The sequence below is a fragment of the Diabrotica virgifera genome, chromosome 7, assembly GCF_917563875.1.
Source record: "Diabrotica virgifera virgifera chromosome 7, PGI_DIABVI_V3a".
NCBI classification, from domain to species: Eukaryota; Metazoa; Arthropoda; class Insecta; order Coleoptera; family Chrysomelidae; genus Diabrotica; species Diabrotica virgifera.
The window spans coordinates 207,561,810-207,588,779 of NC_065449.1; the positions used below are offsets into that span (position 1 = coordinate 207,561,810).

The following is a 26,970-nucleotide window of genomic DNA, read 5'->3' on the forward strand; positions in this document are numbered from 1 at the left end:
TTTATGATTTATTACTTGTATTAAAAAATTTGTGTCGGTTAAACAACAAATATCGCGATACGACCCTGGACATCGGTTACTCGAATTTCATAACATACAAAAATATTATCTGTTTGAATTTGCCGACGGACGAAATATCGATGGAACCGACTTACTTTAAGTTTGACTTACTTTACTTTATACTTACTTTATTGGTATACATCGCAAACAATCTTTCATTCCAAAATCTTTTCCAAATTCTTCGCCTTCTTCGACTGTCTGTGGTAATCTGTAATGTAATGTTTCTGGCAGCCTTAGGCCTAGTATACCACCAATCATCGATATTATACCCATGATTATTAGTGGTAGAATAAGCATTTCTGAGCCCTAAAAATGTATTTTTTGTTACATCTTGTCTTATCCAAAAGTATTGAAACATCACAACATTTTCGTTCTTGTCAGACCATCATCAGTGAGTAATTTACAACGTGGAAATAACCATGTGAATAACCGAATGAGGTTTGAAAACTTTTTTTGTTTTTAAGAAGACGCGCGCCTACCACTAATGGTTTTTAACAGGAAGATATATGGTAGGTACAGTATAAATATTTTTCTTCTCAAGCACTTTTTAGGGTGTCGGGTATATTGTGTTTTTGCCGTTCATTCAGGTATTTGAAGCATTGTAGTAACACATATTTTACCGTTAGTTCAATATTACACATTTCTTACCTAGGTTTATTTTTACAATTTTCTAATTTTCGTTATTTCATTACCTTTGATGAAATCAGCCAGTATTATACACAATTTTGATTTCTGTAAATATTTTCTCACGAAATCATTTTGTTAAGATCACCCACTTATCTATTTTGATTTGCTGTAATTATAATCCCTTGAAATGGTCCGACCGAAAAATATGACGTTAGTTAGATAAATTTCAGTACTGCCACGTGTTGTTATGTTCGGAAATATAGAAACTAATCTCTTAGGAAGTCACCGAAAATATCGTTCTCAAATAATTGAGATAAAGTACCTAATACTTACCAGATAAGTTATAAAGGGAATTATAATAAGTCCAAGTCCAGCAATATAGGCTGATGTTCCTATACCAAAACCTCTTAATTGGGTTGGATACAGTTCTCCAGCGAATGGATAAATAATTAAAAATGATGCAGATATTGCCGATTTGGATATTAAATATAAAATCAATGTTGCTTGTACATCATCTGAAAAATAAATAAAAACTAAATACGGGGAGGTTTTGAAGGCTCTAAGAGAAGAGAGGGTTGATGTATTGTGGCAAATGATTTGTCGGATAGAAAAGGATGACCAATGCATGGAGGGAGAGCGGAGAGCATGATGGTATCACTGTATAAAGATAAAGTTGTCATTCAGGAACTATAGAGGGATAAAGTTAATCTCACACACAAAGAAAATTTGGGAGAGAACTGTAGAACGAAGATAAGGAGAGAGAGAAACAACGGTAGAAAAAGTTAACGAACATAGATTTGATATCTGGGTAAGATTTTTAACGAGGATAATGATATGCAGAAGAAATAAGAAAGATAATTGGACAAGCAAGACCAATATTTGAAAAAACAATGAGAAAAGTGCTGTGCAGCAGTGACGTTAGCTTACAATAATTGAAAATAAGCATATTACTCTCCTATGTGCTTTCCGTGGTGCTTTATGGAATATAGGCCTGGACCTTAAGGAAATAAATTAGTGATCGATTAGAAGTACATATTGGCGATGTGGTGCTAGAGGAAAGTCGCCAATTATGGAATACCATTTTGTTTTGGGGATATAAAATAATACCTTTATAGAAATGAAAACAATTTAACGTTATGACACATCAGTCATACATTTTTATATAGTAATTAAAAGCCTTCTATTAAATATCTTAATTAACAAAAAAAAATCGAACCAAAAAACAAAATCCCAAATAAGTAACCAAATATGGAATAGGTACCCATATATGGAATATAGGCATAAACCAACATATCAATAACAAAATTAGACATAAACATCTGAGATCAAATAAATTTAAATAAGAAAATTGTGAAAAATGAAAAAAGTAGCTTAATCCACTTGCAGACATCACAGATCCATATATGAAACTCTGGACCAGCACAATCATAATGAGCCCACTTGCACTTAATCCACTATTTCATAATTAGGCACCAACGACTGTCCATATTTGGATTTGTACATTAGTTCAAACTAGTATCAACATTGGTTCAAGTCGTAATGTTTTAATTACAGAAGGTCATAAAATATCAAAATAAAGGTACTATTGATACACGCAATAGCATAACAAGTCTGTATTCATGCATAATAACCAATAATACATCGTTGAATATATTTATCTTTGAAATTTTCTGCGAGAGGATAAAACAAAACGCGCCTGTCAGACACGTATCGTTTGCAAATCTGACACAGAGGTGTGAATACGATAATAAAGAGAGCGACTGAAATAGAGGATGGTCTTGTAAGGCGCTTTCAACTTATATTTTCGGAGAAATCAAGGAATTCCATATTAGGGCACTATTCCATATTTGGTTACTTTCCTCTACAGAAGGATGTTAAAAATAAGCTAGGTGGACAGAGTAACAAATGTTGAGGTGCTTAGAAGAATGAAGAAAGGAATGGAAATAATAAATACAATTAAGAAACAACGTGGAATGAAGTAAACATATGAATTTATTAAAATTCTTAAAATTTATCCACAAGGGAGTGGAAGTACAAAACGTTTTCGGTCAAACTGACCATCATCAGTGTAAACGTCCAGTGTACAAGTAATTGTAACTAGCCACTTCAATAGGTGTAAAAACCTTTAAATTACATTATTGTTTAAATTACCTATATATTAAAAATAGTCGACATTAAGTCGATGTCTTAAGATTTTAAGGTTTACATGTGGATGTATTTCATCCTTGCTCGAAAATTGCACAAGGTACTTGTGTTCTAGTGAGAGGTTAACGACCAACTGAGTAATTAATGTAATTTAGAGGTTTTTACACCTATTGAAGTGGCTAGTTACAATTACTTGTACACTGGACGTTTACACTGATGATGGTCAGTTTGACCGAAAACGTTTTGTACTTCCACTCCCTTGTGGATAAATTTTAAGAATTTTAATAAATTCATATACCTATATACACCAGAAGTGTTTACTTCATTCCACGTTGTTTTATCGAAGGTATACAGCCAACTACAGGGTTTACCCTTTTTAAAGTTACAATTAATAAAGTTGCAATGTGTGGATCATGTGATGAGAGGAGATTAGTATTTGTTGTTACAGGTGATAATAGAGGGTAAAATATGAGTAAAGATGAGTATTGGAAGATGGCGCATTTTATGGTTAAATAATTCGAGGAAGTGGTATAAATGCAATTCTGTAGACTTATTCAGAGCTACAGTATCAAAAGTAAAAACAGCCTTGATTATTATCATCTTCCTAAGAAGAGAAGGGCCTAAAGAAGACATTATTCATCATCATCATCAATGGCGCTACAGCCCTATGAAAGAGCCTCGACCTTCCCAAGTCTATTACGCCAGTCAGTCCTATTCCTTGCCAACCGTTGCCAGTTTGCTGCGCCTATTTTTCTCCCATCCTCATATACACCATCTTTCCATCTAAGTTTTGGCCTACCCCTATTTCTACTTCCCACAGGATGTGACATAAGGATTCTTCTAGGAGGGTTGTTATGCTGTGATCTTGCTAGATGTCCTGCCAATCTTAGTCTTCCTATTCTTATAAGAGATACTACGTCTTTACCCCCAAATATATGTTTATATCTGTGGTCTGTGGTATACCTCGTAGTTGTACCTCCTCCTCCAAATACCATTTTTACAGATGCCACCGAATATTCCTCTCAGGATCCTTCGTTCAAATATAAGCAGAAGGTTTTCATCTGCCTTGGAGATGGTCCATGTCTCCGATACATATGTCAACACTGGTTATATAAGGGTTTTGTATATGGTTATTTTTGTTTTTTGGCTTAAGTTTCTGCTTCTCATATATCTACTCAGTCCAAAATAGCATTTGTTCGCTAGGATTATCCTTCGCTTGATTTCTTCCGTCATGACGTTCTCCTTGGTGATCAGGGAGCCTAAGTATGTGAATTTGTCCACAACTTCAAAGGTAGAGTTATCAACAGTGAATTGGAAAGAAGACATTATTATTTAAATAAATAAATACTCACCGCTCGGTAAGGTGACTGTTGCTAAGCAGCAAGTTCCACATATCAACATGCACATACAGATAGGCCATCTTCTACCCCATCTGTCCATGATTAACAAACAACCCAGATAGCTCGGTATTTCCACTGCTGCGGCGAAGAAAAAGCTCAAGTATTCGTTGTTTCCCAGCGAAGGACTATAATAACTTAGACCTACGTAAACTGTTTCATTTGCAAACCAGTTAATGGTGATCAAAGTAGTTTTCAGTCTCATATTTGGTGTGCCGCAAAGATCGGAGCATCCTAAAAATAAATGTTTAAGTTACCATCAGCTATGCATAAGATGTAAACATTAGTTGACTGCGATGTCGTCATCAGCAACGAAAGAGATGGCTGTTTAGTTCAGTTTTTAAATATTTTAGGATAACAGCTATTTGTATAATCGCGTAAATTATTCAATAATTTAATTAACGAGGGTTATTTTCTCACTATCCACTATCTATGTATTCAGTGATTACAATAATTTATATACTATACAATAAAAACTAATAATCTAGAAAAGAGAAAAAGTTATTTTAATACTATGAAATGAGTACCTAGATCAATTTTGAACATTTTTAACAACTAAAATCGTTGTTTACATGCACTGCATCTCTTATTGAAATTTAGTACATATAATAGGTACTAATATTTATTGTTCCGAAGCTATTTTCTTCAACTAACCATAATTGTAGTTGAAAATACGTTTATTATCTAATACGTAGAAGAAAATACATAACAAAGATTAATTGGGCATTAGAGCAAAAGGCATTATTGTGTTTGTTATACAGGGTGCCGAGAAACTCTCTTGATAAACGTAGACTGGAGATTCCTCAGATAAGTTTAAGATAATTTAACCCAATTCACCTAGTCTGAAAATGCTTCCTATGGGAGCTAGAGCCCTTTAAAGATGGCGCCTTCTAATTAGATTTTTTAATATCTCCAGAACGCTTCTATTTACAAAAACGAAAACTGGTACCTCTATTTTTTATTTTCCAGACATAAATCGATCCCATCAATTGCGAATTTCTAGTACCTGTCATATGCATCCGTTTTGGGTAGGTTATTTTATCTCATATTTTTGTTTCTTTAACTTTTAAGCATTATTTTTGACACTAGATTATTAAATTGTGAGGTACTCACCAGTACACTGTGAGGTACACTGAGGTAGTATTAAAAGGTACTCTTGCTTTAAGTCAGTAGGATGTACTGTTTTCTAGAAAAATCGATTTGAAAATTTTTCGTTTTTGAATTTGAAAACAATTTTTCAAAAAAATGATGTATTTTACCGACTTAAAGCAACATTAACTTTTAGTAATAAAACACCTCATCATTTAATACTCTTGTGTCAAAAATGCTAAAAAATTAAAGACAAAAATGCTATGCGATAAAATAATCGTTTACCTACCCAAAAAGGACGCATATGACCGGTACTAGAAATTCGCAATTAATGGAATCGATTCATATCTGGAAATCAGTTTTCGTTTTTCTAAATAGTTTTTTTTATTTTTTTTCAAATTCAACAGACGAAAAATTTTTATATTGATTTTTCTAGAAAACGATCTATTCTACCTACTTAAAGCATCAGTACATTTTTAACTAGAATACTTCACAATTCAATAATCCAGTGTCAAAAATGCTTAAAAGTTAAATACAAAAAAGTTATGCGATAAAATAACCGTTGCCCTACCCAACACGGACACCTACGACCGGTACTAAAAATTCGGAATTGATGGAATTGATTTAGCTCTGGTAGATAAATAGGCGTACCCGTTTTCGTGTTTCTGAATAGAAGTGTTCTGGAGGTATTTAAAAAAAGTAATTACAAGACGCCATCTTTAAAGATAATAATAAGACCCGCTATAAACAGCTTCAAAACCAAATAAGAAGAAAAATTAGGGAGGCTAAAGAAACCTACTTCCCTGAAAAATGTAAAGAGATAGAAGAACTGCAAAACACATATGACAACTTCAACCTACATAAAAAGAATGTGTGTGTACTTTGTACGCACGTAAGAAGTTATACTTCTACTACATATTATGTGATTTTTAAGACAATACCAAAAATTTAAAAAAATAAAAGAATAAAACGCACACAAACACATTGAAAAATGCCACAAAGAAAAAATGATTTCTGAACGATAATAATTGTTGGCAAAAATTTTAAATACGCATTTTCTGAAAAAAAATTATATAACAAATATACTTACAATCATAACATGCATAAAAAAATAAAAAAATAAAACTTGCATCGGGAATTGAACCCTTGAATTTCGTGCCGCTTTGACTCGTAACCGAAGCGTAGACTCACTCGTCCAATCGCACATTATTTATCATGTGGAAAAATACGGTAACTGAACGTTTTACTGTTTGACAGTTGTTTTGAAAATTAAATTATGTAGTTTAAATTTTGTGGAAGAAAATATAAAAATATAACAAAACAGTAAGAAAACAATATATTAGATGAAGATTGGTAGAACTTTTGTTGGTAATCAAATTAAGTATGTAAATCAAAGCATTACATACCTACTAGATAAATAAATCTACGCCAAAAAATCATAATTTAAAAATAAAAATCGAACCTAATTTGGGATTTCTCTCTAAAATCCGCATTCTTGAGAAAATAAATGTATGTATTTCAACCTAATCCAAATGTATAATTAGAATATGATTATAATAAAAACTACTTACCAAATTAGAATGAGTTTTCCTTGTCCAAAATAGTCCAAAAGTCCAAAAATATAGGTATATGAAAACTATTTAAAAAGGCAGTATAACTATTAACTAACTTTTGTTTGTTGTTTCTTTTCACACAAATTTTTACAGCTGTGCCACAGCCGCCATATTGAATAATTTTTGACATGTCATTTGAACATCCAATCAGAACAAAGTTATAATGCGCATGCGCCCGGTCGCTAGGTTTTTCCATATAAAAATTTACCCTCTATCGCCGGTAAAGAAGTATAACTTCAAAAAGTCAAAGAACTAGCCGGAATAGGAAATCGAAGAACCTCAAATATATTGTTCGACAAAAATGGAAATATTATAATGGAGACAGAACGAAAACTACGACGATGGAAAGAGTACGTCGAGGAACTATTTCATGACCGAGAGAAGCTAGTACATCCGTAGATAGCCAAACGGGAGATGTAGGCCCAAAGATAACCATATCAGAGGTTAGTCAGGCAATAAACTCTATGAAAACCAATAAATCTGCTGGTCCAGATGAATTACCTAGCGAGCTGATAAAGTTGGTCAACGAGAAAAACCTGGACATAATAGTAGAACTGTTCAACGCTATATATACTACAGGAATCATCGAGAAATGACATCAGCATTTGTGTGTTTGCCAAAGAAAGTGAATGCCAAAGAATGCATTGACTACCGAACCATAAGCTTAATGTCACATACCTTGAAAATTCTATTGAAAATTATCCACGCCAGAATACACTCTAAACTGGAGCTGGATATTAGTGACACTCAACATGGGTTCCGCAATGGTATGGGTACCAGAGAGACATTATTTTCCTTCAACATGCTGACACAGAGATATTTGGATGTTAACCATCCCCTTTACGTCTGTTTTATAGACTACAATAAAACGTTTGATAAAGTAAAACATGATCGACTCATGGAAATCCTAAAAAATAAAAACCTAGATGAAAGAGATTTAAGACTAATAACACACCTTTATTACAATCAGCGAGCAATAGTAAGAATTGAAAAGGAAACATCTGAAGAAATGGAAATAAAGAGAGGAGTCAGGCAAGGCTGCATACTATCACCTCTATTATTTAACGCTTATTCTGAAGAGGTAATGCGAGAAACTCTGGAAGATGAAACAGTCGGCATAAGAGTAAATGGAGTCTTAATTAACAACATCAGATATGCAGATGATACAGAAATAATAGCCGATAGTTTACAAGACCTGCAAAGACTCATGAGTAAAATAGTAAGGTGTAGTAGGGAGTACGGACTCTCTCTCAATATCATAAAGACGAAGTTTATGAAAATTAGTAAAAACAACCGTAATACTAACGAAATCTTGATAGTAGAGGGCCAGCAGATCGAAAGAGTGAAAAAATTACACTTATAGGAACACTTATAACAGAAAATAATGACTACACTACAGAAATAAAAGTCAGAATCGAAAAAGCACGTTCTAATTTTATAAAAATGAAAAAGGTCCTATGTAGCAAAGATTTAACATTAGCTCTTAAAGTACGCCTAACAAAATGTTACGTCTACAGTGTACTATATTATGGAGTGAAATCATGGACGTTAAATGTAGAGACAATGAGACGACTTAACGCCTTTGAAATGTGGACCTATAGAAGAATTATGAGGGTTTCCTGGGTAGATAGAGTTACGAACAATAAAATACTGAGAAGAATAGGTAAAGAGAAGGAAGTTACAATTAAAGAAAGAAAGCTACAGTATCTCGGACATGTGATGCGGGGCGAGAAGTATGGCATCCTACGACTCATAATGCAAGGAAAGATAGATGGCAAACGAAGCATTGGAAGAAGACGAATTTAATGGCTGAAGAACCTGAGAGAATGGTTTGGATGTAGCTCAAAACAACTATTTAGAGCTACTGCCTCAAAAATTAAAATAGCTATGATGATTCCCAACCTCCGTAGCGGAGATGGCATCTGAAGAAGAAGATCTTTAAAGATCTCTAGTTCCCTTAGGAAACATTTTCGAACTAGGTGAATTGGGTTAAACTGTCTTAAAATTATCTGAGGAATCTCCGGTCTTCGTTTGTCAGGAGAGTTTCTGGACACCCTGTATATTAAAAAGAAATATTTTTTTGTAAAATATAATATACTAAATTACAAAGTTTCTTTTGTTACCTGGATTCCTCTTAAGTCTTTCCTCTTCACTTTTAGTTCTTTTGTGCATAATTCTCCTTTTTAGCTGTTGTCTAAACGTAGCCGGCAGATCTTTTTTATTAACTTCTGCTAAAGTTTCCAATATCTTCGAAGCTTCTTCGAATCTCCCTTTGAGTAGCAACCATCTTGGACTTTCCGGTAAGAAAAACCAGTAGAAGTAGTAGAGGACGAATGGAATTGATGTAACTTGGCCTAAGAGGACCCAGTCGCGGACCAAATACGTTATACCAGCCAGCATCATCAGGCCTACCGTGTAGAACATGCAAGTCAAAACCGTTACAAATGATCTGTAATTTGGACCAACGAGTTCCAAAGCTAAAACAATATATTTACAAAAAACTCTAAAGCTAAAACAATATAAAATTCACAAAATATAAAGACTAAAAATTAACAGGAAATAACATTGTTCAAATTTACTTCTAAAAATACAATTTTAGTGGGTACATTTTATGAAAAAATGCGTGCAGTGTTTGTCTCATTTTTCTAATAGCACCATCTTACTTGCTCATAATAACGAACCTATTTTCTTCGCCCATTTTACAACATTTTCAGAAAAAACGAATGAATCATATGAAGACTATAAAAGAGTAAGAACTGAAACTCGTCAATTGGTAAGAGAAATAAAAACATTTGATTTACTGGGAAATATTCACAAAAGGACTCGACTAGATATGGATTTCTACAGACAACAGAAACAAGTCTGGCGCTTCATAAGACAACAAAGAAGCGAAATGAAAGAACTAGTTGAAATAGAACACATAAAAGAGGATGCATGGGTGGCCTTTCTGACAGAAATGTTTAAAAAAGCAAACGAAGAATAAAAATAAAAATGTATACCATTTTTATTTAGTTGCAATTCGAAGGCAAAACAATCTTACTTTTCAATTAGAATACGGAGCGCAGTCCAGTCCTCTGAATCGCGATTTTCGGCTCTTATTGGAGCCTCATCGGAAAGAACGTAGGCACTGTTCTCCATACCCTAATTGACCAGCGCCGAGAGTTTTTCCCACCCATTGCAACCGAAGTGAAGGTATTAAGTGACTAGCGTCCTCTGGCAATTGAAAGATGAAGTAGTTTTCAATCCTAATAGCAAAATTAATAATATTAAAAATATTAAAAATATTACTAAAAGATTCTTAAATTGAAAACTTATTGGTACATTTCCCTGGTGACACCTCCAAGGCTTCTACAATTTGCAAGCCAAATGGATGCTGCAGTGAAGACAAAGGGAAGGAATTCTACACTATGCAATTCACATCCCCCGTCTGCAGCTTGGTAAAGTTCCAACGGAAAATGCACCTGGTTACTCTACGGAGTAATACGACTATAAAATAAAAATGCATACCATTTTTATTCAGTTGCAATGCGCAGGCAAAACAATCTTACTTTTCAATTAGAATACGGAGCGCAGTCCAGTCCTCTGAATCGCGATTTTCGGCTCTTATTGGAGCCTCATCGGAAAGAACGTAGGCACTGTTCTCCATACCCTAATTGACCAGCGCCGAGAGTTTTTCCCACCCATTGCAACCGAAGTGAAGGTATTAGGTGACTAAAAATGGTATATATTTTTATTTTATAGTCGTATTACTCCGTAGAGTAACCAGGTGCATTTTCCGTTGGAACTTTACCAAGCTGCAGACGGGGGATGTGAATTGCATAGTGTAGAATTCATTCCCTTTGTCTTCACTGCAGCATTCATTTGGCTTGCAAATTGTAGAAGCCTTGGAGGTGTCACCAGGGAAATGTACCAATAAGTTTTCAATTTAAAAATCTTTTAGTAAAATTTTTAATATTTTCAGTATTATGAATTTTGCTATTAGGATTGAAAACTACTTCATCTTTCAAAACGAAGAATCTTTACCAGAAACGCCAAATATAATAACTGATGAAAAGACAGAAATCTCCCAAATAGATGTGAAACAAGGAATAAACAAATTAAAAAATAGAAAGTCACCAGTTCAAGATCAAATACCAAATGAACTATTAAAATATGGAGGTGATTACATCACCGTAATAGAACAAGTGATGGAAACGGAATACCTATTTAGGAATAAAACTGTCAAGCTACGGAAAAGTGAAAGAAGAAGTACAAAAACAAGTGAACATGCCGAACAGAGCAGCAGGATGTCTCATCAACACAATCTGGAGAAACAAATACCTCACAACCGAAACGGAAACCAGGATATATACATCAACAATAAAATAAGACCGATAATTATGTACACAGCGGAAACAAGAGCAAATACGGCGAAAACACAAAGACTGCTGGAAACAGCAGAATTGAAAGTCTTACGAAAAATAACAAACCAAACTTTAAAAGACAGAAGGAAATACGAGAGAGATATCGAAGAAATAAACGTGTGGACCAAAAGAAGAAAAATAGAATGGAATCAACACATAGAAAGAATGACAGAAAATAGAATAGCAAGAGACAAATCGCCAAATGGAAGAAGATCATTGGGACGACCTAGAAAATGATGGTCAGACGTCAATTGAGGTTAAAAACCGAAGTAAAACAGTCATTGAGCATATTTATAAAGTACGAAGAAGAAGAAAAAATGGTAAAAGCCTTAAATTATCCATGTATGTCTGTTTGTCCATATGCCCGTGACGAGGCCATATTATGATAGAATGGCCAATGAGGTGTCGAATGAGAGCTTATAACGCAGAGACATCTAATACTAAAGATGATAAAGACCTCAGACTTTCGGTTTGGAAGTTGCAACCGGAAGTACTATTTTAAAGTCACCGAAATAGTACAAGCGATTTATTATTCCACACGCCTTAGGACGACGAGTACAAATAGATACTTCCTGTTTTAATATCACTTCCAGTTAAAAAGTTATTACATTACCGGAAGTTTGGCGAAATGGCTCCAAATTAGTGAAATCGTAAATGAATCGACACAAAGAGTTTTGTGTTACGTCCTTTCTTGTGTTCGAAAGATAATAAAAAAAATAATTTACATGCATACTTACATATTATAAAAGGTATTTGGTACATAGCTGGTATTGTCAATCCAACTACTATTCTGCTTCCTGCCCACCACCAAAAGTTTTGAGCTGTTATTGTCAAGGCGCTTCCCAGAAGTAGCGTGGTTAAGCACATGAAGAATGTTATTTTTCTTCCTATCATATCATTAAGGCATCCAAATGTATACACACCAATAGGACCTCCTATGTTTAAGGCAACCAGCCCCAATGTAGGATAAATGTCTTTGTCGCAAACCAGATCGAACTAAAAATAAAGTTTTTAAAAAATTTCAGGCTTTTTGTAAAAAGTAAATCGTTTGCAAAATAATTAATTTGTTTCATAATTTAGCCGCGCACAGTATATTGGATTATGAATATACGATGGCGTAAGAGGCTACAGTAGCGCGTCATCAAAACGGAAAACGCGTTCCAAGATTGCGGCTTTAATTTATAAACATATTCGTAATATAGTAAAGAATGGCGGTACAGTGCCCAATTTGAGAAATATATTAGTATGTGGAAATTACTCTATAATTAAATACAATATTTAAAAAAAAACACTTTTACATTACAAAATGAAAGAAAAAATACACTTTCTTCAGATAAGCTTTTTTATCCCATGCCTAGATTTTGTGTCACACTAGAACTACTAAAAATTTTTATCTCCAACAAGAAATCGAACATAATATAACTAATAACTGATTTAGACCGGACAGTATCGTCGCCCCCGCTAGCGAAATTATTCCGATTCGATTTTTTTGCACAAACTTACTCAAAAAGAGGTCCTTATAACATATCCACAGGGTGCCGTGGCCGAAAAATTGTTTAAACAATTTTTTTAAACAAATTCACAAAAATAATTTTTTCATTTCGATTAATATTTTTCAGATAACTTGGGTCATTCTCAGCAAAAAGTTCTCTTGTCATTTTTCTCTAAAATTAATTGTTGTCGAGTTACATGCGATTAAAAATTTGAAAAAAGCGAAAATGGCCATTTTCATGTCTTAATAACTCGATTAAAAATTATTATTATGAAATTCAAAAATGACCAAATCAAGTTTCAAGCCCCTTCTACAAGGTACTGAAGAGATTTTTGTCATTATTTTATTACAAAGCTGCTATCTTTAATTATTAACAATTAGCGCTATAGTCCAACTATATCGTCGCCCCCGTTAGCAAAACTATTTCGATTAGATTTTTTTGCACAAAATTACTCAAAAAGTCCCGGCGGTGTCGTGGTCGAAAAATTGTTTAAACAATTTTTTTAAACAAATTCACAAAAATGTTTTTTTATTGCGAACGATTTTTTTAGATAATCTGGATTATTCTGAGCAAAAAATGTCTCTTGTGATTTTTCTCTAAAATTGATTGTTGTCGAGCTATATAGCCATTTTCGCATTTTTAAAATTTTAAATCGCGTATAACTCGATAACAATCAATTTTAGAGAAAAATCACAAGAAACCTTTTTTGCCCAGAATGTCCCATATTATCTTAAAAAAAATTGTTCGAAATGAAAAAAATATTTTTGTGAATTTGTTTAAAAACAATTTTTCGACCACGGCACCGCCCGGCACCCTTTGGATATGTTATAAGAACCTCTTTTTGAGTAAGTTTGTGCAAAAAAATCGAATCGGAATAATTTTACCAACGGGGGCGACGATACAACCTGGACTATAGCGCTAATTGTTAATAATTAAAAATAACAGCTTTGTAATAAAATAATGACAAAAATATCTTCAAGACCTTAAAGAAGGGGGTTGAAACTTGATTTGGTTACTTAATGAATTTTATAATAATAATTTTTAATCGAGTTATTAAGCCATGAAAATGGCGATTTTCGCATTTTTCAAATTTTTAATCGCATATAACTCGACAACAATCAATTTTAGAGAAAAATGACAAGAGCCATTTTTTGCTCAGAGTTACCCAAATTATCTAAAAAAAATTGTTCGATATAAAAAAATTATTTTCGTGAATTTGTTTAAAAAATTGTTTAAACAATTTTTCGACCACGGCACCGCCCGGCACCCTGTGGATATGTTATAAGGACCTCTTTATGGGTAAGTTTGTGCAAAAAAAATCGAATCGGAATAATTTCGCTAGCGGGGGCGACGATACTGCCCGGTCTAATTAGGCAACATAGAGAAATAGTCACTGTCATTTTGACAAACCTGCGTCAGATTTATAAGTGTAATGGTAATAGCACGATTCTCTTATATGTTCTTAGTGTAGGAAACAGAGGTTGAACCTTGCAAAATGGACACAAGTCCGGTTTTATTTTTTTTCTGGCATATCAAGGGGTGCTTATTATAAGACTAACTTTTTCTGAAAAAATTTCGCCCCGGAACCCCCCTTTTCACCCCTTTAAAGGGGGTAATTTATGGTTTTTGCAGAACGTAACCCTTCCTGTACCTTTTACAAAAAATTTCTTTTATAGAAATATGAAGAGGACTATATTTTCTACGATTTATTTCCAACAGCATCTCTCTATCATCCACCGTTTAGCAAGGGTGGCGCCCCAAAGTTGACAAGTTTTTAAAAAATATGTTTTTAAAAAATATATATTTTTCCCTAACTGTAACGGAAATTAAAAAGAAATGCTGCGGACATTATTCACAAATAGATGATTGATTTTTTGGTATAGGATTCACTTAAGGGTAATTGCCCTTTTTTTAATTACAGGGTGTTACATTTTAAAAAACCCCTTTTTATACCATCTGAACCGTTTATGCTAGAGTAAAAAGACTTTCAGCGATTACCCATGTACTGGTGTTATTTACAAATTTGTATAATGCACCCCCATTTTTTCCCCGGAACCACCCAAAAAAAAAAGAAGAATTAATAAATAAAGTGATTTTCTTGGAATCCTTCACACACAATGCCCTTCATTAATATGCTTCATATATCATTTTGTGCAAGTTATTATTGCCCATGCATGGACACTAAAAGCGATTTTCTAGTGCAACCCCTGTAGCCAAAAACAATAAATAAAATGGGGGGTTAAATTTTTTTTTTGTTTTTTGCTTTTTGATCCATATGGGCATATGCTTCATCAATAGTGCTTTTCAAAAATATATATGGTTATTGCAACATCCCTGCGCAAACCACCCCTATCCTTGAAAATATACTGCAGAAACTACCCCTATACCTTATCCAGCATGTTTTTACGATTTTCTCATTACCTATTCATTTTTTTAAACAAAACTTATACAAGGTTAAAGACCACTATTTACTCTAAAAATTAGGTCCTATTCATTTTTTTCGTTTAAGCAACCGTTACGGCACAGTGGCGCCGTAAACCTCATATATGCTTTGACGGGCTCCAGTTTTTGTTTATTTTTTCGTCATCTGTTTGTTTTATTGATAAAGTACTTATATAAAATAAAACAACACAGTGTAACCTACAAATCATGACCTATGCACATTTTACATTCTTTGCTCCCCAAAGCTACAGTGGTGGCCCAAAATAAATTTTTTCATATTTTCGCCACCTACACGCATTTTATTGCGTTAATGCTACCTTAATAGCACAATATTCACCCCTAAGTGGTCGCTAAGCAGTGGCGGATCCAGGGAGGGGTGATGGGAGCGATCACCCCCACCCCTCTCAAACCAAGTGATATTATATTTGAAGATTATAAAAATATTCATTTATTTTTATAGAAATACTTATATTATATTAATATTATTTTTATAAGAATGACTTTTTATGCTTTAGCGACAGTGGCGGATCCAGCATCGTCAAGAGGGGGGTGCCAATTGGTTAAATTTCTATAAAAATAAATGAATATTTTTATAATCTTTGAATATAATATTACTTGGTTTGAGAGGGGGGGGGAGGTGATCACCCCATCACCCCTCCCTGGATCCGCCACTGCGTAGCGACCACCTAAGGGTAAATATTGTGCTGTTAAGGTAGCATTAATGCAATAAAATGCATGTAGGTGGCGAAAATATGCAAAAATTTATTTTGGGCCACCACTGGGGCTTTGGGGAGCAAAGAATGTAAAATGTGCATAAGTCATAATTTGTAGGTTACACTGTGTTGTTTTATTTTGCATAAGTACTTTATCAATAAAACGAACAGATGACGAAAAAAAAAAACAAAAACTGCAGCCCGCCAAAGCATATATGAGGTTTACGGCGCCACTGTGCCGTAACGGTTGCTTATACGAAAAAATGAATAGGATATAATTTTTAGAGTAAATAGTGGTCTTTAACCTTGTATAAGTTTTGTTTAAAAAGCATACATAGGTAATGAGAAAATCGTAAAAACATGCTCGCCAAGGGATAGGGGTAGTTTCTGCAGTATATTTTCAAGGATAGGGGTGGTTTTCGCAGAGATGTTGCAATAACCATATATATTTTTGAAAAGCACTATTGATGAAGCATATGCCCATATGGATCAAAAGCAAAAAACAAAAAAAAATTTTCAATCCCCCATTTTTTTTATTTTTTTTTGCTTCAGGGGTTGCACTAGGAAATTGCTTTTAGTGTCCATGCATGGGTAATAATAACGTCCACAAAATGATGTATGAAGTATATTAATAAAGGGCATTGTGTGTGAAGGATTCCAAGAAAATCAATTTATTTATTAATTCTTCTTTTTTTTGGGGTGGTTGGGGGAAAAAATGGGGGTGCATTATACAAATTTGTAAATAGCACCAGTACATGGGTAATCGCTGAAAGTCTTTTTACTCTAGCATAAACGGTTCAGATGGTATAAAAAGAGGTTTTTTAAAATGTAACACCCTGTAATTAAAAAAAGGGCAATTACCCTTAAGTAAAACCTATACCAAAAAATCAGTCAATTATTTGTGAATAATTTCCGCAGGATTTCTTCTTAATTTCCGTTACAGTTAGGGAAAAATATATATTTTTTTAAAAACATCTTTTTTAAAAACTTGTCAACTTTAGGGCGCCACCCCCGCTAAACGGTGGATTATAGAGAGATGGTGTTGGAAATAAATCGTAGAAAATATAGTCCTCTTCATATTTCTATAAAAGAAATTTTTTGTAAAAGTTACAGGAAGGGCTACGTTCCGCAAAAACCCTAAATTACCCCCTGTAAAGGGGTGAAAAGGGAGGTTCCGGGGCGAAATTTTTTCAGAAAAAGTTAGTCTTATAATAAGCACCCCTTGATATACCAGAAAAAAAATAAAACCGGACTTGTGTCCATTTTGCAAGGTTCAACCTTTGTTTCCTACACTATCTGTTATCTGTTCAATACAGTAATGTATTATTTTAAGAATTTGTTAGTGTTGATCTATAGGGAAGTAGCGTTTATTTATAATTAATTTATTATATTTTTGTGTTATGGATTATTGGATTATTTGAAAAAATAGATTATTAATTGTGAGATTTACTTATAGGTAAGTATATTTTACGTGAAAATATTTCGAATTCTAATGCGAGTATATAAAGTTTTAGGAGGATTTTTTATTCTAAAAATATTATCAATAGTTTAAAAAAATGGGAAAAGTGAATCCAACGAAAAATAAAGTGAAACCTTAAAATAAAAAGTCCATTAAGAACCGTGTCAAAATTATGCGAAAATCGAAATTAGAGCCACCACAAATTTTAATAATGTAAGTACCTATAGAAGTAATGTACTGTTGTCATAAATAAAAAAAGTGTGAAAATTTGTTTCCCGTGAAATTCGCAATAAATCTATATTTAGGTACCTACAGAAATCCTGACTACAGTACAAAAATGGTACTTTTTTCAGGTAGTTATATATTCATTGGCGACAATATTTTCGAACTTGCTTCAATATGCCGTTCATTTCTTATGACTAAAATAGGTATTTGATAAATACGTTTATAGTAAAACTTATAAGTAGAGCTCGGTTTATTTTATTTTGGTTTATTTTTATAAATATTTATTTACTAATAATAAAATTGTTTCCTATTACTTCCATTTAGCGCGCCTATGAGTATATTGTCACAATATTTTATCTTAGATAATGTCAAATATTGCCACCGTTGCCAAAGTTTCGCAGAACTTTCGAAAAGGGTATGATACTATCTCCAGAAGTAATATTGATGACGCGCTAATGTGGCCTCTTACGCTTTATAAGAAGCATTTGTTTTAGATTCTATGCGAAAATACTTTTGCTTCGTTCTTTCTTGTAACTTTTTTGAACTGATAAATAAGCCAAGGTACTTACATCAATTACGATGCTAGAAGAAACTTCACTCAAATCGTAAACCCAACCATCCAAGCATTTTTCTACTGGCCAAGATGTGTTCACAAAAATTCCTTCTAAACTGTCTCCAGAATCTTCCAATAACTGGGTCCAGTTTACTGCATATCGTTCACATTTTGAAAATGAATTGTTATTAAACGGTATAGATATATTTCTTTGTTCTTCTTCGGTAAACTCAAGTAAACCTGGAACCTTTGGTTACTTATTATATGTTACACGAAAAGTTACATATTTTACGAGTTTGATATGACAGATATCCTTACGGTCACACAAGAATTATCACGTACTTTACAACAGCACACAGCACAGAAAAATCTCCTGAAGAAGGAAATTTGTTGTGATGAGAGCGAACAAGTGTGTTTATGCATTAAATAGGTTATTAAGAAATAATTACATACTGAGAGGTGCCAAATTAAGAATATACCTACATAACGGTTATTAAGCATATAGTAACTTATGCATCGGAGACATGGACATTAAATAAAAAGCAACAAGAAATGGTGCAGATATGGGAACGAAAAGTACCGACGAAAATATTTGGAGGAAAAATAAAGAACGGCATTTGGATCAGAAGGGTAAATGAAAATCTGAGAGAGATATACCTATAGGGAGCCCAGCATATTAGTAGCAATAAGAACGCAAAGGCTAAGATGGTTAGGAGACATACAGAGAATGACAGAGGGTAGACTACCTAAAATGCTATTGGCAAGCACAATTGGAGGACGTCGGAGAAGAAATCAACCCAGAACTAAGTGGAAAATATATGTAGAAGATGATCTAAAAATCCCCAACGTCACAAATTGGAGGATGAAAGCAATGGACAAGAACGGATGGAAGAGAATGGACAATCAAGCCATGGGGCTACTAAACTCGACGCGATAATTATTATTATTAATATAATGTATTATTTGTACCTTCCAAAACACATTTTTCACTATTTCAATTAAGATAAGACGTACCTAGACTTGAGAAGACTAGAGCTAGTCGTAGCCGAAATAATTGGCTTTAATGTTAGTTGGAGTTTCTTCTTCTTCTTCTTTTATATAGGCAGTACTGCCTGTTTTTCTTCAACGGTGCCTTTCGTTCTGCCCCTAAGTTGTCATTCCATCTTTTCCTTGGGCGTCTTATACTTCTCCTGCCTAACGGTGACTTGTCCCTGGCTATTCTTACTATCCTTAATTCAGACATCCTTCTTATGTGCTCATTCCATTCTTCTTTTCTGTTCTTTACCCAGGCATTTATATTGTCTACAGATGTCTTCGTGTTTTGCTTGTATCTGGTCTTGTTTCGGCCGTGTAAGTCATAACTGGCCTAATAACTGACTTATATATTCGGGCCTTTGTTTCCAATCTTAGGTGTTTGTTTTTCCAAATTGTGTCGTTTAGGCATCCGGCCGTTCTACTGGCTTTGATTATTTGGTCTTTTACCTCTTCTTCGATATTGTTGTCGGCTGATATATTAATTCCCAGATATTTGAAAGTTATTACTTGTTGTATAATTTGATTGTCTAACTCCAATTTGCATCTTATTGGTTCTTTGGCAATTACTAAGCTTTTTGTTTTTTGGGCTGATATTTTCATATTCATTTCTTTTGCGTTAATGCTGAACTCGTGCAATAATCTTTGTAGGTCGTCTTCGCACTCTGCTACTAACACGGTGTCATCAGCGTAACAAAGTATTTTTATCTCTCTATTGCCCATTTTGTACCCTCTTTTTTTCTTCACTTGTTTTATTATTGCATCCAATATTATGTTAAACAGTAGAGGGCTTAGTGAATCTCCTTGCCTGATTCCTGTGTTTGTTTCTATGGGTTCTGTTATTATTCCATTGACTTTCATTTCTATTTTATTTCTTACATATATGTTTTCTATCAGTTTTATGATATCCAGTGGTAAATTTTTCTCATATAGTAGGTGTATCACATCTTTTAATTGGATTCTATCAAACGCTTTCTCTAGGTCTATGAAACAGAAAAAGGCTGGTTTGTTATATTCTAATGGTTTCTCCGCTATTTGCCTTATCACAAAAACTGCATCGTTGCATGATCTTCCACTTCTAAACCCTTGTTGTTCATCCGATATATTTATGCACGCCATTATTTTCTCCATAAGTATTTTTGTTGTGAGTTTCAGTATAGTGCTCAGTAAATTTATCCCTCTATAGTTACTGGGGTCTGCCCTATCACCTTTCTTAAATAACGCTATCATTTGAGTGGTTCTCCATTCTTCTGGAATTCTTCCTGTATTTATTATTTTACTTATAAGGATATTCAGTCCTTTGTGAAGTCTATCTCCTCCGTATTTTAAAAGTTCATTAGCTATTCCATCTTTCCCAGGAGCTTTTCGATTTTTCATCTTTTTTAAGGCGTTCTTTATATCTTCCTCTTTAATTTCTGTTTTCTCATCCGATTCTAATCCTGGTGTTTCCAGTTCTCTGTGATTAGCTGTTTGATAGAGGTTTTTTAGGTAAGTTGTCCATGTACTTGTATCAATATGTTTTACTTCTATCAATTCCTTCATCTCTGCTCTTTGACCTCTTATTATTTTCCACATTTCTTTTTGCATCCCATAAAAGTCGTGCTCCATCTCTTTTGAAAATGCTTCCCAATGTTCTGTTTTCTTCCTTCTTACTATTGAGTTTAATTCATTTCGTACTCTTTTATATTCTTCATATGTTTGTCTCGTTCTTTTGGACTTGTATTCTAGGTAGATTTTCTTCTTTTCTTGGCATTTTATTTTTATTTCTTCACAGAACCATGGAGATCTCCTTTTCTTTCGTATATGTTTACTTATCTTACGTTCTCCAAGTGCTCCCGTTGCTGCCATTTTGATATTATCTCTGATCTTCCTCCAACTTTCTTCGATGTCTTCATCCGGTGTAATGTAGTTTTCATTCAGTACGTTTTGCAGTCTTCTCTGGTATAGATCTCGTGTTGACAAGTCTCGTAGCTGTTCTACCTTTATTCTTGTCTCACATTCAACACGGTCTTCCTTCCTGTTTCTTTGTAGCTCTTGTGACGAATTTCTAACTGAGGCCGGCCCTGCCCCTAGTAGTCAACAAACAACAGCGACACGTCATCGACGAGTAATGTCTCCGCTAATCCAGAAGTTTCCCCGATGATAGGCGTAGACCCGCCTCAGGCCTTCCAAATGTTCTCGAAGCAGAGCCGTATCTATATAAGCGGATGATTTTTAAGCAGCAGTCAGTCAGTCAATGAACGAGCCGCGACGCGTGATATAATTGTATTCGAGTCGGATTTAATGAAATGTATATATTAGTTATCGAAGTTATTATGTTTAGTTAATTAAATCATAAATTTGAGTTGTAAATAAATTAGATGTGTTAGTTGGTGTTATTTGTAATTATTAAAATAAATAAGTGATGTAAATAAAATAATATAAGTAAGTCTTCCTTTATTTAAATAAAACTTAGTGCCTAAAGATATAAATAAATAAAATAGTAGAGTCAACCGCGTAAAAAAGACAATTACGCCACAACTGGTGATCAGAAGTGAGGATACTTGAAATAAAATCAACGTAAATTTTCGGTTTAAATAGAGTGTGGAACTTTTAAAAATAAATAAAATATAAATCGTAATAAATAAAGTGTGTGACAATGTCTTCACAACATAAGAAAATCACTGATTTGATCGTTAAGGAGCTCCGCAACCAGTTAGAGGAGAGAGACATGGACACTACTGGGAAAAAGGCTGATCTAGTCGAACGTCTAAAGAACGCTCTTCAAGAAGAGGGCCAAGATCCAGAAACCTATTTGTTTGAAGACAAGCATGCTGCTGTGATCTCGTCGATTTCGAAGGTTTCGACAGACATTGCATCGTTAGAGAACAAAGTTTCTAGTGAAATCTCCCAAGTATCAACAGACATTACATCGTTAGAGAACAAAGTATCGACAGACATTACATCGTTAGAGAACAAAGTATCGACAGACATTACATCTTTAGAGAACAAAGTTTCTAGTGAAATCTCCCAAGTTTCCTCGGATGTTTTGAAAGTTTCGACAGACATTGCATCGTTAGAGAAGAAAGTTTCGGGTGATATTTCATCCCTTGAAAGCAAAATGACTAACGAGATTTCTGCTAACATCTCTAAGGTCACTTCGGATTTTGACGACAAGATATCGTCCATAAAATCTACTTTTGAAGAAAAGATCAAGGAAATAGAAAAGAAACTGGAGGAAACTGAAAAAGTGGACAAAGTGGTGGAACCCATCTTTACAGATATTAAAGATGATGAAACCAAATACAAATTGGAGCCACGGTCGATAGTTGAAGGGAGTGTAGGTCATGCTCGTGTTAAGGTGCCAAATTTCGACGGAAAGTCATCATGGAACAACTACATGAAACAGTTCGAATCTGCGGCCAGAGCGAACGGATGGTCCGAAAAAGAAAAAGCTGTAAACCTCACTATTGCTCTTCGAGGCGACGCTTTGGATGTCCTCCAGACCATAGCCGTAGAGGAGACAGATGACTTCGAGCAGCTGAAGAAGAGACTGAATATGCGATACGGGCACGAACATTTAGAGCATGTCTATCAGTCGCAGTTTAAAAATCGAAGACAAAAGAAAGATGAAGCTCTTCAAGAATACGAGGTCGATATTGCCAGGTTGGTACGATATGCATATCCAACAGCTCCCGAAGACATGATGGAAAAGTTGGCTGTTCAAACATTTATTGATGGCCTTCGTGATCATGAAATACAAAGAACACTGCGATTAGCTCGTCACAAGACGCTGGTCGATGTCTTGTCTGCCGCCCTCGAATACGAATCAGCTACCCAGGCCTCTGGTGGGTACAGTAAAGTGAGGACTGTGAAAGAGGAACAGGATGAGGACAAACTTGACCAGCTTGTTAATATGATGAAAGACATTGCATCCAAGAAAACGAAGACCATAAGGTGCTGGAACTGTGGTGAAATGGGACATGTACGGGGTTCATGTAAGTACCCTAGGTACAATAACAATCAAGAGACCCACCAGCAGGAAAACTAGAACGGGTCGGCCTTAGGGGGGCAGCGTCGACCCGCAACTTTTCCAAAGACCCTCTCATACTAATAGCTTCTTTGAAATGTCGTGATGATAGTGTATATGTGGATGGAGAAATAAATGGTAAAAAGTATACATTGTTGGTGGATACCGGAGCGACCAGGACCATTATACGACCGTCAGTTTTAAACAGCCGTAAGAAACTCTTACCAACGAGGTTGCGACTGCGGACTGCCACAGGTGAAAACGCCAACACCCATGGAGAAATCCAGATACAATTAGGGATTGGAGCAGAAAAGTTCGTCCATACTGTCATAGTTGCAGACATCGAAGAAGATGTTATATTAGGAATGGACGTAATGAATTTGCATGGATTTCAATTGGATTTTAAGAATAGGGTAATCAAAGTTGGCAACGAGGAGGTATTTCTTCATCCACATGATGACAGAACTGTGCTAGCAGCCATTAAAGAAGATACAGTTGTGCCTGCGAGGAGTGAAACGATCATCGTAGCGCGGCTACAGGGAACTGTAGAAGAAGGAACGCCTGTTATGATGGAGCCATGGAACCACGACGAGGAGGTTGGCCGAGGAATCATAATTGGAAAGGAATTGGTTACTTCTGCTAAAGAAATTCCCGTGAGATTGATTAATGTCAATGACTACCCAGTGACCATCAAGAAGGAGACAAAAGTAGGAACTTGTGTACCCGTGACGTCCATAACCGTCAGACGACAACATCAGATAATTCCAACGACAAGTTCGACCAAATGGTTGCAGTTGCAGGCCAGTCTCTAAATCAAATGGAAAAAAGGAAATTAAGGGAATTTCTTAGGCAATATCGTGACATATTCGTACCGAAAGGAGGAAAGACAGGAAGAACGACAGTTGTCAAATATAAAATTGACACTGGTACCGCTAGGCCAATTCGTCAATCAGCTCGACGACTACCACAGGCGAAGAGAGAGGAAGCTGAAAGGATTGTTCAAGAAATGAAGAAAGACGGGGTGATAGAAACTTCTACGAGCCCATGGGTCTCTCCGGTGGTCCTGGTCAAGAAGAAAGATGGAACTACGAGGTTCTGTGTGGACTACCTTTTGTTGAACAATGTTACCAAGAAAGATAGTTATCCTCTGCCTCGGATCGACGACACGTTGGACACCTTGGCTGGAAGTAAATTGTTTTCTACGTTGGACTTGAAGTCTGGATATTGGCAGGTAGAAATGGATCCAGTGGACAAAGAGAAGACGGCCTTTACGACAGGATCTGGATTATGGGAATTCAACGTTATGCCGTTTGGACTCTGTAACGCTCCTGCGACATTTGAGAGGCTTATGGAAAATGTGTTGAGAGGGTTATCTTGGAAAACGTGCCTGGTGTATTTAGACGACATAATCGTTTTGGGAGAGACGTTTGAAGACCACCTGAAGAATTTAGAAGACGTCTTTAATCGACTTAAAGCTGCCCAGTTAATGTTAAATCACAAGAAATGCTAGCTATTTCAAAGTAAAGTCAATTATTTAGGTCATATAGTCAGCAAAGAAGGAGTGGCCGTGGATAAAGGAAAAATCGATTCCATTAAGGAATGGCCTGAACCAACTGATAAACATCAAGTGAGAAGTTTTCTGGGACTATGTACATACTACCGGAGATTCATTAAGAAGTTTGCAGATATTGCTAAGCCATTAATGCGACTTACAGAGGAAGCAAGGGATTATTGCTGGGATGGAGACTGCCAAACGGCCTTTGAAACTTTGAAGAGGCATTTAATTACAGCGCCAATATTAGGGTATCCACTGCCAGAAGGAGAGTTCATCTTAGATACGGATGCAAGCAATGTGGGAATTGGAGGAGTGCTGTCGCAGATCCAAGGAGGACAGGAACGAGTCCTTGGATATTTTAGTAAAGTGCTTTCAAAACCTGAACGAAATTATTGCGTCACGAGAAGAGAACTTCTAGCAGTAGTAAAATCAGTGGAACACTTCTATCAATACCTCTACGGAAGGAAGTTTCTAATCCGAACCGACCATGCCGCCCTTAAATGGTTAATGCAGTTTAAGAATCCAGAGGGTCAGATAGCCAGATGGATTGAACGACTTCAAGAATATGATTTCAAGATCGAGCATCGGGCCGGAGTTAGCCACAGAAACGCTGATTCTCTATCTAGAAGACCGTGTCGAGCAGAATGTTCCCATTGCAACAAAACAGAGTCGAAGGAAGCAGCAGTACTAAGAACAACAGTGGTCAACGACGAGTGGACGCCTACCAAGATCAAGGAAGAACAAGAAAAAGATCCAGTTTTACAGAAGATTCGAAAATGGAAAGAAGAAAATCGTCGACCATCTTGGCAAGAAATATCAAGCCTAAGCTCAGTAGTTAAGACGTATTGGGCCCAGTAAGACTCATTTATCTTGGAAGACAGCTTGCTTAAACGAGTAATAGAAAATGATGATGGTTCGGTGAGGAGAACACAGTTGGTGATTCCAAAGAGCAGAGTAGCCGAAGTACTTCGTCAGTTACACGACAGTCCATCAGGAGGGCATTTTGGTGTAAAGAAGACCCTTCAGAGAATTCGGGAACGATTTTATTGGATGAATAGTTCCGACGATGTGAAGGACTGGTGTAAGAAATGTACTACCTGTGCTACAAGTAACGGGCCCTACCGGAAAAGAAAGGCTCCTATGAGACAGTACAATGTTGGAAGTCCGTTTGAAAGGATAGCTTTGGATATTGCCGGGCCATTTCCAGAAAGTGACAATGGATGCAAATACATGTTGGTGATTATGGATTACTTCACGAAGTGGGTGGAGATCTACGCAATTCCAGACCAGAAGGCCGCCACTATTGCAGATGTGTTAATCAAAGACTGCATCAGCCGATTTGGAGTACCTCTGGAGATCCATAGTGACCAAGGAAGGAACTTTGAGAGCGATCTATTTCAAGGAATCTGTGATAAACTAGGCATGAAGAAGACAAGGACCACGGCCTATCACCCGCAATCGGATGGAATGGTGGAGCGTATGAATAGGACAGTCGGCAAGTATTTGACAAAGATGGTGTTCAATCATCAACGAGACTGGGACCAGTACCTTCCGTTCTTCGCAATGGCCTATAGATCTGCTGTTAACGAATCAACTGGCCAAACACCAGCAAATGTCCTATTTGGACGTGAGATGCGTCTACCCTGTGATCTAGAGTTTGGATGTCGACCTGGAGAAGATGTTGCTGGTGAGGATTACGTGAATGAATTACGAAGAAGAATGGACGATATACATGAGTTGGTCCGTTCTAATCTTCAGATCGCTAGCGACCGAATGAAGAAACGATACGATACCCAAGCCGAGAAGGGATGTTTCAAGGAGAACGACAAAGTCTGGCTTTATCATCCAAAGAAGCGAACAGGTTGTTCTCCCAAGTTGCAGCAATTTTGGGAAGGTCCGTACCTCATTGTCAAGAAAATCAATGACGTTATCTACCGAATAAGCAAGATTCCTAGGGGAAAGCCGATGATAGTCCACCATAACCGGTTGGCGCCGTACGAGGGAGACCACGACGTAGATGAAGAAGTGGAAGTCAACCAAATTCGAGGAATACCTGACCTTACCTTTGAAGAGTTCATGGGTGCCTACGGAGGTACCGGTAAAGCAAGACATGGTGTTACCACTGAAGAAAAGCGAGATCTTCTCGCACTTCCCG

The 26,970-nt window shown here is 35.6% G+C and overlaps 1 protein-coding gene across 2 annotated transcripts in view; it reads right to left on the bottom strand.

Annotated features, from left to right (window-relative positions):
• The window catches only part of LOC114326248 (carcinine transporter), a 48,013-nt gene that overhangs the window by 15,299 nt on the left and 5,744 nt on the right, over nt 1-26,970 (bottom strand). The window contains exons 3-8 of one of the 2 annotated variants that reach the window (XM_028274558.2): nt 18,236-18,466; nt 12,072-12,330; nt 9,055-9,408; nt 4,185-4,463; nt 1,021-1,202; nt 188-366 (exon numbers count right to left, since the gene is read on the bottom strand). In XM_028274558.2, the coding sequence (XP_028130359.2) occupies nt 188-366; nt 1,021-1,202; nt 4,185-4,463; nt 9,055-9,408; nt 12,072-12,330; nt 18,236-18,466 (1,484 nt within the window). The remainder of the gene's footprint in view (nt 1-187; nt 367-1,020; nt 1,203-4,184; nt 4,464-9,054; nt 9,409-12,071; nt 12,331-18,235; nt 18,467-26,970) is intronic. The other variant, XM_028274559.2, reaches the window with a different exon arrangement.